General features: G+C 37.4%; 1 protein-coding gene across 3 annotated transcripts in view; it reads left to right on the top strand.

Moving 5' to 3' along the window:
• AP2A2 (adaptor related protein complex 2 subunit alpha 2) overlaps positions 1 to 14,464 on the top strand; it is a 48,801-nt gene that overhangs the window by 31,480 nt on the left and 2,857 nt on the right. For 2 of the 3 annotated variants that reach the window (XM_084287685.1, XM_084287684.1), the window contains exons 9-21: positions 185 to 353; positions 1,220 to 1,357; positions 2,489 to 2,671; positions 3,396 to 3,493; positions 3,668 to 3,899; positions 4,964 to 5,137; positions 6,957 to 7,120; positions 9,810 to 9,892; positions 10,658 to 10,747; positions 11,346 to 11,469; positions 12,591 to 12,707; positions 12,930 to 12,999; positions 13,677 to 13,811. In XM_084287685.1, coding sequence (XP_084143811.1) covers positions 185 to 353; positions 1,220 to 1,357; positions 2,489 to 2,671; positions 3,396 to 3,493; positions 3,668 to 3,899; positions 4,964 to 5,137; positions 6,957 to 7,120; positions 9,810 to 9,892; positions 10,658 to 10,747; positions 11,346 to 11,469; positions 12,591 to 12,707; positions 12,930 to 12,999; positions 13,677 to 13,811 — 1,777 coding nt within the window. Of the gene's footprint in view, positions 1 to 184; positions 354 to 1,219; positions 1,358 to 2,488; positions 2,672 to 3,395; positions 3,494 to 3,667; positions 3,900 to 4,963; positions 5,138 to 6,956; positions 7,121 to 8,821; positions 8,900 to 9,809; positions 9,893 to 10,657; positions 10,748 to 11,345; positions 11,470 to 12,590; positions 12,708 to 12,929; positions 13,000 to 13,676; positions 13,812 to 14,464 lie in introns of all 3 variants that reach the window. The other variant, XM_084287686.1, reaches the window with a different exon arrangement.

Genomic DNA, 14,464 nt, shown 5'->3' with positions numbered 1-14,464 from the left:
CCACCACTTAAAGCCATTGGCAAAGATTTGCTCACAGTATCTGAATTTTCATTTCACCAGCAGAACATTCTAGCAGACACCACCTGAGGCACTTTAAGAAATTTGCACTGCAGAAATATTCTGTATTTGATGTACTCGAATCTGTTGCTTTTAACCCTTTCACTTTCTCTCCTGTTCTGTGCAGTGAGCCAAATCTACTAGTCCGTGCCTGTAACCAGCTAGGTCAGTTCTTGCAGCACCGAGAAACTAATTTGCGTTACCTAGCACTGGAAAGCATGTGCACGCTTGCCAGCTCTGAATTCTCACATGAGGCTGTGAAAACACACATAGAAACTGTTATCAATGCATTAAAGGTAAATATTAAGTGTGCAGTCTGTTCTGAGTCTCTTCTCCCATTCCCATGTCCCATCCCTCACCTTCCCCCCAAACTTCTCCCCTCCCTCCAAGCTCCCCATCCCTGGTTAGGCTAAGTTATACTCTGGGACCAAAGGAGTTATTTTCCTTAATCATGATGTGATGGCAACAATAGAGGTCAGCTTTAGTTTATTTCTGCAACTTATAAGTGAATCTTTTATTTGTACCTGTGGCCCCTGTAACAGTATGGTACCCTCCTCAACCTGTAGAGTGAAGCTGAAATGGTGAAATACAAGATGGAGAATGCCAAGGAAGACCTTGTCCTGATACTCTCTTGCTGGTATCAGACATTTTACCTTCACTGCAGTAGCTGATGGGGAGCAGTGAAGTAGATCAGCTTCCACTGTAGCATGTGCCGTTTTCCAAAAGCTGAGAAACCAGAAAGACAAATTCTTAGGTCAAGTTTATGTGATGAAAAAGCAGAAACCAAGAGGAAGACAGTTTTTCTTTTACATTTAGTTGCACAGTTAAGTGTTTACATGTATTGTTTCCTTCCAAGCTCATACTGTAGCATGTTAATATGTTTGTCTAACCTTAAAATATGTGTCTGTTTCAGCTGGGCTTCTGTTGATTTGAGGCAAGTTCAAAATTAAACCTGATGATACAATTTGGCAATCTCAGCCAATTATTAGTTAAATTGTGGCCAGTGGTGACAGTTACGTGGTGCAATCTCATTCATAGAACTTCATTGTGCATATGAAAAATTATTAAAATTGAATTTTACTGAGTTTCATGTCTACAGTAAGTTGCAAGTTTTCTAAATAAAGGTGAGATCTTTTGACCCCTTGCTTTTGTCTTTTTGCAGACTGAAAGAGATGTGAGCGTACGACAAAGAGCTGTAGATCTCCTGTATGCAATGTGTGACCGAAGCAATGCCCAACAGATTGTGGCTGAAATGCTGAATTATTTGGAGACTGCTGATTATTCCATTAGAGAAGAAATTGTGAGATTTTTGTAATTCCTTATTTCATAGCTGGCTTTGGTACCATATATATCACTTATTAATTGGGGTACTGTTTGTTGTAGAGATTTTTGACAGTGGTTTAAGAAAAAACAAAACAGAACACAAAAGCTGTAGTCTAATATCAAAGAATATTCTTCCATTAGGTTAAACTAATGGAGGAGGGGAGAAAAACACTTGAAAATAAGGAATTCTAAAAGCTACTCTCAGTTACAGGGCATTGTATATAGTGAAGTGAATTTTATCAGTGCTTGAGGAAATACAATCTGTAGGTCTGAGAGTTATGTACTTCTCAAGTCAACTGTCTAATAGCTTCAAAAACTAGTGTTTTATCTACTTATTCGTAGACAGAACTTCACACTTTGTATGCTCTGAGGATGCTATTTCAGTCTAAGGATTCCCCATAACAATGCCTTATGATTAGCTAAAAGGGAGGCACGATGTCTGTCTCCTTCATCCCAGCAGAAGAAAAAGCGCAAAAGGCGAAATACCCAATTAATGGCATTCCTTGAATGGTAGCCAAAATCTATGCTTACAGTAATTATTTAGTTTTACTAAGTATTAAATTTTCTTGATCAGAGGAATGAACAGAAAATACGATGTTAGTTGTTTTACTTTTTGTGCTTTCTTGTTGATGTTGGCGATCTATCCTGACTTAGCAGTCAAAAGTGAATTTCATCCTGTTAATTTACTACTCCTAAAAGAATATGCCACTACAAATATAAATGAGACCAAGTTATGTGGACATCTCTTTGTATGCAAATTGTTTTCTTCAGGATATAGGAATCTGAGACCTGGAAGAGGCAGCTGGCCTGTGCCTACCTTGAGTGTCCAATTTTTTTTTTCACAGGTCTTCAATTTCTCAATTAGCGTAGCATATTCAGATGTGTTACTAGGAAAGTATTAAGTACCTGGCAGCTGGTGTGTTCTGACACCAAATCTCAATATTGGTCTTTAGCCTTTGCTGTGGTTGCAAGTTAGCTAGCAGATGCATCTGAAACTGAAGCTTTTGGGCTACCGTATGGTATCACTGGGTGTATATAAAAGTGAATCTTGATATCAAGGTTATAGTAGAAGTTAGTCAACCTTCTTAATTCTCTTATGTGTATACAGGTACTGAAAGTTGCAATTCTAGCTGAGAAGTATGCAGTGGATTATACCTGGTATGTGGATACAATATTGAATCTGATTCGCATTGCCGGTGACTATGTCAGTGAAGAAGTATGGTACCGAGTTATTCAGATTGTCATCAACCGAGATGATGTTCAAGGGTATGCAGCAAAGACCGTTTTTGAGGTGAGAATAACTGGAGCGATTAGTAAGGAAACTATATTACCTGGAAAATAATCAAAATGTAGTAAAAATAGAAACCTTTTACATTTTTTCCCCCAAATTTTCTGGATACAAGAAACCAAAACACTCAGTAATAATGTAGCGATCCTTCTGGAACTATGTAAACATTCCTTCTGTTTAGGATCTGATAGAACTGGAATTTGAACTATTAAAGGAGAACACTTTCAAATAGCTGGCCTTGTTGCTCTGACTTTACTTGGGTTGTTTGTATGGGCTTTCTACTTTCTTGTTGTTGTTTCCTTTCCTAGATGTTTATGCTGATTTTTCACTACTCATCCCTGCTATGTGCTTCTTCATGCTCAAAAGGGGCAATATCTATATCTTGGGCAACTTCAGCACATTCCTGCAAGACTTAATCTAAGTGTATTAACAGCCTTCTGATTCTTCCAAGAATGTCAGGGGAAATCTAAGCAGTTATGGTTGTCCACAAAAGTCGCCAGTGCTGCTAGGTGGGCCTAGCAGCACTCCTAGGCCAGTAATGCTTAGAGATTCTTCTGTAAAATCGTGCCACCTGTTGTGCTTTTCTCATAACTGGTTCTGTAGTGCCTTGACCTGTGATCTGCTCTTCTAGGAAAGTAGAGTTGGAAACTAGACATGGGAGTGACAGATGGAAAAAGATCTTTTTTTGAAACACTGCAGGTCAGTAGCTATTCATGTGTTCTTACAGGCCCTTCAAGCTCCAGCATGCCATGAGAATCTTGTGAAAGTAGGTGGCTACATCTTGGGAGAATTTGGAAATCTGATAGCAGGTGATCCAAGATCAAGGTAAAACACCTTTTAAAATATTTCATTGAAGTAGCAATACTTCTTTTGGGAAGAAACCATCTGTTTAATGTTTGTAAAAGCCAGTTAACAAATGAGTCAGCTCTTGATAGTAATGACATTGTAATTATCCTGTCAAAAGAAACCTAACTAATTATTTTTCTTCCTATTTTTCAGTCCCCTTATCCAATTCAACTTGCTACATTCCAAGTTTCATCTGTGCAGTGTTCCTACCCGAGCTCTGCTTCTGTCTACCTACATCAAGTTTGTGAACCTGTTTCCAGAAATCAAAACTACAATTCAAGATGTATTGCGCAGTGACAGTCAGCTAAAGAATGCAGATGTTGAGCTGCAGCAGAGAGCTGTTGAGTATTTGAGGCTCAGTACTATTGCCAGTACTGATATATTGGTAAGTACAGAAACTTTTTTATTACGCATAACTCTAGCTGTTTCTTCTGTCAATAAGTAAACTTCACTAAACTGTAGCTGATGGATCAGAAATCTTAATGCAAAGGTCAGGATGTAGCATGGGTGCTGATCATTTTTACTGTGCCTAATTCAGCCACAGCCCTCTTGAATTTAGAGCTAAAACCAAAGTTGTTACTTCTTCAGACAAATGACCATTTGTATTTTAATATAGCATTCTAGGTTGTCAGAGATTTGATAAGTGTGTCAAAGATGTACATATTGGATCAAGTCTTCCAACTCTCAGATGTGGAAACTCTTTTCCACTTCCGTTCCTCCACTCACTGGTCCAGTGTCTTGATGTCCTTTAGCTTTGCAATTATTGAAAAGTTAATGGCAGCTCTAAGGGTGAGCAAAAGGAAGTAACGCAGCTAAAAGAACTGTTTGACAGAGGGCATACATGACTTGAGACTAAACAGAATAATAAGTCCTCACTTAATCCTAAGCTTTTTTGATGCTTATGCTAAGCTGATGCAGACTTCTCTGAAGATGTGTGAAACCTGCTTATTTCCTGGTGGGCAGGAAACTTGTAGTTTTCTGTGCATTTTTTTTTTTTTTTTTTTTTGTCTCTAAAGTTTCTGAGCGTTTTAACCTGATGCTCTTGGACTTGGCCAGCACATGGTGCTCTCAGTCTTGACAGCTAATAAATGCTTAGGTCAGACTAGATTCTTGGATAACCTTCTGTGGTTTCAGTCCAGGTCTGCTATTGTCGCTTTTTTCTTTGTTGTTATCTCTTCTCACACATGCACAATTTTTAATAGTAGCACTTTACCAAACAGGTAATATATTCCTGTTCTTGTAAACAACTGCTCTTGGAGGACTTCAGAAAATTTAAAATAATTGCTCTTTAAGGCAAGTCTAATCTACCACTGTGTACCGTACTGCATAGTCACTTTCTGTGTAGGTAATTATTTTTGCTTTTGTCTGAACCTATCTTCAAAGACTGGGAAGTTGATTTAGCTTGTTCTGTAAATACAACTAATATACTTTTTTTTTCCCCATGTTAAGGCTACAGTGCTAGAAGAAATGCCTCCCTTTCCAGAGAGGGAATCTTCTATTTTGGCTAAACTCAAGAAGAAGAAAGGTCCAGGCACAGTTACTGACCTGGAAGAGATCAAAAAGGAGAGGAGCTCTGATATGAATGGAAGTGCTGAACCTGCCTCAGTCAATGCCAGTGCTGTTGTGAGTTTATAGTTTGTTCTTATTTCACTTATTCAGAAGGTGTGAAAGTGGGGAAAGACTCATTTCCTTAAAGTGGCTTTTTAGGAATTTAAAGCTTCTTGTCTTAAATTTCAAACTATGGGTGCTTGCTATAAAGTATTGGGAAGCATACAGCTATTCCCTGCATATGCTTGGTTGCAATTTTCCTTTGAAAATCATAGCTATGCTGTAAATGAGGCAAACTGTCTGCAATTTAAACAATACATTTAAAAACAAAACAAAACAAAAACTTTGAAAAACATCGCTTTAACCTTAGAAACAGAGACTTCCTTGCTGGTAAAGCTGTAGTGAAGGCGAGATGATAAAATCAATATACTTGAATTTGAAGTTACTCTTTTTAAAGTATCAGCTGCTTCTGCTTTGTCTAACTTACCTACTTCTGCATTGTGTTTTTGGGTTACTGTTGTTCTTTACTAGAAGTGTACAATGCTTGCATTGATTTAAGGACATCCAAGTTGTGTTGTTTAGTCAACAGTACTATTAGAGTTCAGTTATGGTGGGCAGGGCCAGAGTCTTGTTTTTTCTGAGCTGAAACTTCTCATTTTAAGGTCAGTTAATGCTGCTTGGACAAATTATTCCCATAACGTAATACTTGATGCTGTTCTAATTGACAAGCATAACTTGTAAATGCAGTTGAGATGCAGTAGTATTTTAGCATGTTCCCTTCCAGTTGCCTTAAAACTTTATTCTTTAATCACTGCAGTATGTTAGAGTGCATGTTCCAAATGCAGCATGTTTTAATGGACAGAAATACCTTTCCAGCAGAAGAGATGCCAAACTTTGCATGCCAAATTGACTCAGGTGTCTGATAGATAAAAGTTTATTATGTCTTATGAGCTTCACTTTCAGGTGCAGCAATGTAAGAAATTCTGCTAAGTTACCTTCAGCACTGGTTTGGATATGACCTCCGTCATAGATGCCAAGAATATGTTCTGAATTGGAGTTCAGCTCCTTGGTTTTTGAGTTTTCTTATTAACTGATTTCTGAGAAAAACAAATAGCCAGGGAATTTCTGGTTATCCTGCATCCAATTTATTTTTTGGAGTATATGATAACTTTTGAGTTGGTTTGTATTTGAATTGAGTCTGAAATTTTTGTTCTTTTATCTCATGATTTACATCTTCAGCATGTCTGTTGTATTTTAAGATGCTAATATCTAATGCATGAATGCTTCATTTAACAATCTGTGCTTTGTTCTTGCACATGACCTGGGCACATATTAATGGTGCATGATTCTGTGTCCTGGTTACTTGACCTGTTCATTTTGAGCATTTTTTTCTTTAAAATCTCACCTGTACTTTTAGTGTTTGCAGCTTGAACTAACTACAGACCCTGCTTTTTTGCTAGCTAGGTTTTGCATTGTTTCTAAGTTTTGCCAAGCTTCAAAAACTGAGGACTAAAAAATGGTCAATTTAAGTAAAAGTCACTGCCTTTATTGCTAGATTCTTCATGAATGAAAAGCAATACCTTAAAATTTTATTCCCTATGGTACTTAATTTCTCTTGGTTTTCACAGAACCATATTGCAGATACAAGTTTTTTTTATATACAAAGCCATTAGATGGATATAGCTGTATTCAAAGAAAAAAAAAGAAAGCCACATCTGTAAATGACTTTAAATTGAAGCACAAGGGGATAACTACATTCATGAAGCCTTCTGCTGTCTGTTCCGTTCTTTATTTGAGGAGGGGAGGGGCACTTTGCCATAGCTTAGTTGTCTATGCAAAAAAGTCACCTGTAGTCTTGCTGTAGATTAACGCCAAAGTATCTTGTCTTCCGTAGTCTACTCCTTCTCCATCTGCGGATCTGCTGGGTCTGGGTGCAGCCCCTCTCACCAATTCAGCTCCCCCACCTTCCTCTAGTGGTAGCCTCCTGGTGGATGTATTTTCAGATTCAGCTTCTGCTGTTGCACCTCTTGCTCCTGGTTCTGACGACAACTTTGCGAGGTAATTATGTCACCCTGCAAGGTATCTGAGAAAGCATTTGTCTGCTGAAACAGGACTAGAGACAAGAAATCAAACAATAACTTCTCGTTTTGTTCCAGTTTATTGAATGCATTCCTGGGTGGTAGTTGTGCAGCAAGAGAGGTATTCCTGAACTTTGTGCTGGATATGCTACCTTTAATGAATACCTCTGCTCATGGAAAATTAGTCTGTAGTTATGAGCCTGAGAATATTAGCCACGCAGTCTTGCCTAGTTTTCATGCTGGTTTTTACTTCTTTGTTAAACTAAGCTGCTTCTGCATCTCAATTATATATCTTGAATTTGGGGGATGTCTGGCCTGACATGAATATGTTTAGACTTGTCCTGTTTCCATAAAGTATTCTTGCATCTATATACTTAACGGAAAACTGATACTGGAACAATGAGTTGGTTTATATCTGGAGATACTGGTTCTCAGAATTTCAAGATATAATGAAATTGTTCTGCTACTGTCTGACAAACAGGTGTAAAAAGAAAAACAAAACAAGCTTTTCTTTTTTAAGGGGATTTGTTACAAGTATCTTCCTAATTATATTGCTAACCGTATTGTCAAGTGCAATAATTATTAATCCCTTTAAAATTAATAGCCACTGTGGCTACACTTAAATGTTATTTGGCTAAAATGTTGAAAATAGTTTAAGATCACAGTATATATTTAAAAATACGTAATTCTTTGGCCAAGGTACATGATAGTACTGTCAAAGACCAAATTTAGAATGATGTGATGACAAATTTGCAAGGTATCTTAATATAAAAGACATAATCAGTGAAACTAATCTACCTGAACCATTGAGAGTTTTATCAAAATTTTATACTAGGCAATATACTGTTGCAGGTTTGCAGTGATTTAAGACTTGATCCTGTATTTCTCTTGAAAGTTGATAAGTGATTTAATAATACTATACAATACCAAGACTTTAAGAAACAACACAAGTTTGTTGGAGCTTTTTCTAAAAAGTTGCCTGAAAAGAGTTTTCTCTTTCTGCTGAAGAAAGCATAGCATTGCTCAACCCCTTGGTCTGTCTGTCTGTAGGTGATGAAACACTTCTCTAATTCTATTGAGAAGTTGTCTTTCATAGTTTCCTTCCACTTTTTAATGCTGTCATCACTCTTGCTTCTAATCTGTCACTTGGGTAAGCCATTCTCTGTGTGCCCGTATATTGCCTACATTTTAAATACTTGTGAGTATTGTAACTGGTATACTTGTTAACTGATTGTGCAGTTGTAGTTAGAAATGCCACTAATTTGATGAGGTCTCTGCTTCAAAGTGCACATCACAGTAGCTAATATACATCTACATTTATGGTTTTGAACTAAAACTTTCCTACTGTCACAATTAACCACCCAAAAGGGTTTGGTTAAAACGTATAAACTTAAGCTACTGAACACCTTCAGCCACCTCTTGCCTTCAGGAGGAATCCCTGGTTCCTAACAATCAGGGATGGGTGGGCTGGGGGATAGAAGAGGGAGGGGGGGGGAATCACTGCCTAAAACCTTTCTAGGTGTAATGAGCTAGGGCAGCTAATTATTTTTTCATGCATTAAACTCAGCAGTGCCGTTTTTGAGGAAGGAGGTAAAAGAAGTAACTAAGCACTAAGCTGTCTTTACTAACTCCTGCTGTCTCTGTCGCTACCACCTTTCTTCCTTTGTGCTGCCTGAACTAGCCCTGACCTGGCTTCATCTGAGGTAGTTTCTGAGGAACCAGCTGATACTGTGCATGATGCTGATGAGCTTTTTCACAAGTAAGCAATAATAAAACCTTGCAAGGCTGGGCAACTTCCAGAATATAGTTACAAAGCAAAACTATAGTATACATTGAGCTAATATCAGCAAAAGCAGACAAACATGCTGTCAGACTTGTGACTAGAACACGTCTGTAGATACTGTGCATTTCATGAGATGCTTGTGAAAACACAGCTTAGAGCTGGCTTTTATGAGTCAGTGTTATCACCAAGTGCTCTAAAATAAGGCAATGACAGTTGTATATTAAGCTTTGCAACTATTCACAAAAAAAGGAAAAAAGGGTAAACTATTAAAAGTATCGATATTTGGAAGTATGTTTTAAGTGCCTTGTATGAAAAAGGCCAATGTTTGCTGACCACCTCTTCTACTTTAAGTGAAGGGTGACAGACAGAAGGACTGAAATCACTACAGAATGTGCTTCTCTCAAAATGACTGAAAAAAATACAGCTCCCAAGTCAACATGTACGTGATACAGAACTGATAAAAACAAGGGAACTCTTTTTTTCTTTCAGGTTGAAACAGTCAAAGCTTCCAACTTTTGAATTCTGCGCCAGCCTAATGAATTTCAGAAGTTGTCAAGAATATGAATAAGAAAAATCCTAGTCTGTTGCCTGGTCCTTAATAGTGTGTGTGTGTGTGTGTGTAGCATATTGTGGCTTCCTTTGTAGTTTCTCAGGCATCCTATCAGATAGAAATTTCAGTTATTTTGGTGTCCTGCAAGTGGTGATTTAGGTTGTAAAATGGATTTGTCTCTTTTTAACTGCAGTTTTCTGCAAAAGCCTCTCTCGCAGACTGATGCCCTCTAGGTTAACAACAATCTTCATCCACTCTGTAAACCCTGAATTGTGTGGTTCTGAATTTTGTTTAATGTGTCTTAATTTAAAACACATTTGCCCTCTCTTCCTCTAGGTTTGTGTGTAAAAATAACGGAGTCTTATTTGAAAATCAATTGCTACAAATTGGATTGAAATCTGAATTTCGACAGAACCTGGGTAAGCTTTCAGAAAGAGTGGCTGTCCGCATTATCAACCCAAAAATCAGCACGAGGTTGAGGATAGGGCTTAGTTTTTGTGTGCTGAAGAGGGGAATGTAATTTCAGGCCTAACCTGTCTTTCTAAACCTTGCTGTTTGTGTGTCCCTGGCATCTGTGTGAGTTCTTTTCTTAAACCTTTCAGTTGTTTTGGTATCTGAGATGAAATGGAAGCGTAAGTTGTTCCGAGTTCCACTTCTTACTGCCTAGTTCTAAGGCCCATACAGCCAGAGTTTTATAAAGGGACCATTCTCCAGATTTTTTTGTATCCTATGGTAGAGCTTATGGTAATACTATGAAGCACAATATTTTTTTAGACATTTTTCTCCTAATATATTAATGTACAAGATAGTGAAAGTATCTAGTGAGGAGCTTGGAATCGAGCACTGTCCAGAAATAGGATTGCTTGCTTCACCCCTTCTGCATTACTTTTGGTACTGCAGTAATCTTTTTTACAGAGATGGTAGCGTTTTTCAGCAACTGGAAGATTTCATACAGGCAGTTAAATAATTAGTGGGACACAGAGGTCTCTTGGTTTGTTTTAATGTGTTATTTTATTTTGAGCTGTGAATATCTTGGTAAGATAAAGCATGTAAATTATGCTTGATTTTAAAAGTTGTTTCAAAGAAGTGTAGAAAAACAATGTATTAAATACTTGAGGCGCAATAGTCCAGTATGATCACATGTGGTGTGCCTAAAACTTCTGCTGTCTTTCTTTTGTTTCTAGGACGTATGTTCATATTCTATGGTAATAAGACATCAACACAGTTCTTGAATTTTACTCCAACAGTAATCTGCTCAGATGACCTTCAGCCAAATATCCTTAAATGCAGTACCAATTGCCTGTTCTTTGGGATTTGTGTTTTATGCTACACATAAGTGTAATAAAGCTTGCTGGATCAGGACTTCACATCCTCAAACATGAAGTAGGAACTTGCTGATATCTTTCTAAACTTCTTATAGAAAGAACAAATTTTGAGCAGTGATGGAAGAATCTCCTTAAAGTTCTGCTTACAGAAACACCTTTTACACTTGAAATAAGGGGGTGTAATTCTGAATAAATATGTAATGTAACTCGGTAGCTTTCTCCATTGTCATGAGGTAGTTGAGATATAGACATGGTATTCTTCAAGTGCTGCATTAGCAGATGACTTCTGACTTGAGCTGTAGGTAGAAGAATGCATGTACTCAAAGATGACAGTACTGTAAAATAAGCTTTTACTTTACATTTTTTCCCTTTAATGCTTTATATTGAAAAAAAAAAAAAAAGACATGGGCTTTGAATTTTCAGTAGAATACAGAGAATCAACAGACACAATGTTAATTCTTCCTGCAGTTTACCAGTAATACTCACTTCTTTTAAATTTTTTGGTAAGTTATCAGTTCATTGACCATTTTCCTTAGCCACTTTTCATGCCTGAATCTTCAGACAAAGCCTGTTGACCCCACAGTGGATGGAGGTGCACAGGTTCAACAGGTTGTGAACATTGAATGTGTGTCAGACTTCATGGAAGCTCCAATCCTGAACATTCAATTCAGGTAAAAACGAAGTAGTTCAATGCTATTGAATTAATTAAATGAAAGATTTTTTGTTGTTTTGGACCTCTGACTGAAGTGCAGAATATAGAGTCTCAAGATCAAGTCTGTTCTCCAACGTGATGGTGACAGGACAAGGGGGAATGGGCTTAAGTTGCGCCAGGGGAGTTTTAGGTTGGATCTTAGGAAGAACTTCTTTACCGAAAGGGTTGTGAGGCACTGGAACAGGCTGCCCAGGGAAGTGGTGGAGTCACCATCCCTGGAAGTCTTCAAAAGATGTTTAGATGTAGAGCTTAGGGATATGGTTTAGTGGGGACTTCTAGTGTTAGGTCAGAGGTTGGACTCAATGATCTTGAGGTCTCTTCCAACCTAGGAATTCTGTGATTCTGTGTGATTTTGTGAAGATCCAAAGCTATCTTGGGTATATGATTTACCTGAAAATGTGACCTAACAAAGTTTTAAGCTACTGGAGGAGGGTGGAAACCCACTTGTAACAATATAGTTGAAGGAAAAAATATCATAAAGAAGCAACTACTGGTTAAAAAAATAAAAAAAGTCTCCATGTTTGCTATCTCTGCTATGCATATAAAACAATCATCTTGGCATTTGTTCCAGACATCTTGATGGGGATTATATACAGTAACTTTCTGGCAACTAAGAACACTTCTGCAAAAAATTTCTGGATAAGAAATGTATGTAGTGAAAATTAGAATCTTGTTATATCATCTCAGCATCAACCTTTGAGAAGGAATCATTTACAGTCTTGGTTTCTGTCCTCCATTCTGTTGTTTGAGTCTAAGCTGTTTTTATTGGTGTTTTCATAGGAGAATCTTTTCACTCCCTTGATGGGGTACTATCTAGAAGGATAGCAACCTATGTTGAAATATATTCTTATTAGAAATTCCTTCAACTTGCCTTCACATGCCATTTAAGCAGAACAAATAAAATAAATCTGTCAGCGGATTAAAACTACATCTTGGAAATAACATCATCTGCAGTTCTTGGATTTTAATCATCAGACAACTGCAACTCAGAGTTCATTCTCAATTGCTTGGTTTATTTAGGCTGTGAAACTGCTGGCACTTTGTACTACACATACCATGTTCTGTCTGTTCTGTATGCAGGTACGGGGGAACATTCCAAAATCTTTCAGTAAAATTACCCATCACGCTGAATAAATTTTTTCAGCCAACAGAGATGTCTTCTCAAGACTTTTTCCAGCGTTGGAAGCAGCTGAGCAAGTAAGGCTGTGTCTGTATTTGGGCTTGAGGCTTTTGTGGTGGGCCAAGAAAAAGCAAAACCAGTGTACTGTGAATATAGCTGATACAGTGCTCCACTTCTTGCTTGGTCCTGAGAATTATAAACTCTCCTAAAAATAACTTTCCTAAGTTATTTAGTTGCTATTGAATGATACTGTATGTATTACACGTTATATGAGGTATTCATCTTTCCTTGTCTTGCAGTCCTAAACAAGAAGTACAGAATATCTTTAAAGCAAAACACCCAATGGATGCAGAGATCACAAAAGCAAAGGTTGGTGGTAGTACAGTATTTCTAACCTTGTAGTGTAAGGGTAGTGGTATAAGCAAGCTCTGTTCCTTTTAGTTGATAGAGCTATCAGATCATCCTGTTAAAGCATAAGTCTGTGTGTAACAGACCTTTGGCAGGGCTGGGTTGGAAGGATTGTTCCTCAGTATGGCTTGAACTAATTGTAGTTTTTAACAGCAGTTGGAAATTTTATTTATGTTTTATTTATTTATAAATATGATTATTTATGAGAATGTGGAGTCTGTTTAAAACTGAATTAGAAGAAACTTAAAGCCTCAATTTATTCTAGGGTTACTAGTGAGAGAAGAAAACAGAATAGCACTAAGACCCCTTGTAGAGCTGTCTGCCTTAGGCAAAGCAGAAGTGACTGCTGTAAGGCAGGAATGGCTTTATCAAAAAGAGGGGAGTTTTACGTTTAATCTAACTAATTTCTCAGTAATTTGCCAGAAGAACATATTCAGGGGCAACTCAGTATCAGGCATCACTCTTTCACTCAAAATTTCTGTTGTGTTGTACATTGGTATTGAAAAACTCATTAATGTCTTGAACACTTCAAATTAGTCTACTGGTTGTTTTGCTAATGAGTGGTGGCTGTGCTTGGGTAGACTCGTTATTGTTGTCCTGCTTTCATGACATTTAAATCTTCTGGGTCTCTTTCACAGATAATTGGCTTTGGATCGGCCCTACTTGAGGAGGTCGATCCCAATCCTGCTAACTTTGTTGGTGCTGGTATCATACATACAAAAACTACTCAGATTGGATGCTTGCTGCGCCTTGAACCCAACCTCCAGGCACAGGTATCTGTTTCTGTATCTACAGCTTAAATACAAGTTCTTGTCTGCACTAAATAATTAAAAAAAAAAAAGTATGTATCTGAAATTCCTTAAGGTTATTTAGTGAGAAGTGTATTTTGTAATTGCTAATTGTGACTGTAGGCTCTAATAAGAAATGAAATTGCAACAGCTGATTCTGGCATATCTTTGTAAGCTGTTGCTTCAGAGAAATTCTTTTCCATGTACATATCACGCTGTTATTCCAGACTCCGTGGATTCTCATCTTCCCTTGAAGGCTGGGAATACTTAATGTTTTCATTTTTTTGCACCTTGGATAAGAATAACTCTAATTCCCTTTGCCAATTAAAAATAATAAGAGAATAATGTAGCTAAAAAGTAAAATGTACACAAATGAACACAAAATTGTTAAATCAGAGGAATATTATTTTCAGAAGTATTTGGATAGAGATTTTATCAAAAGATAATTGAGGGCCAAAAGTAAGTTTTGGGTAGTAAGTCCCCTTTTTTCTGAACAAGTGGATGTGAAGAGTTTTTAGACTTTTCCACAACGCTTATTCCTCTTAAAGGAAAAAATGCTGTACATCAGGTTGTCAGTAGAGCTTAAACCCATCAGAATAATGGTAACTTTCCCAATGAGGGTTTGAAGACTTGCTCCA

This window comes from Netta rufina, assembly GCF_964035555.1.
Source record: "Netta rufina genome assembly, chromosome: 5".
Classification (NCBI taxonomy): domain Eukaryota; kingdom Metazoa; phylum Chordata; class Aves; order Anseriformes; family Anatidae; genus Netta; species Netta rufina.
Note: the sequence above shows the minus strand (reverse complement) of the source record. Positions and strands in the feature narration are given on the sequence as shown.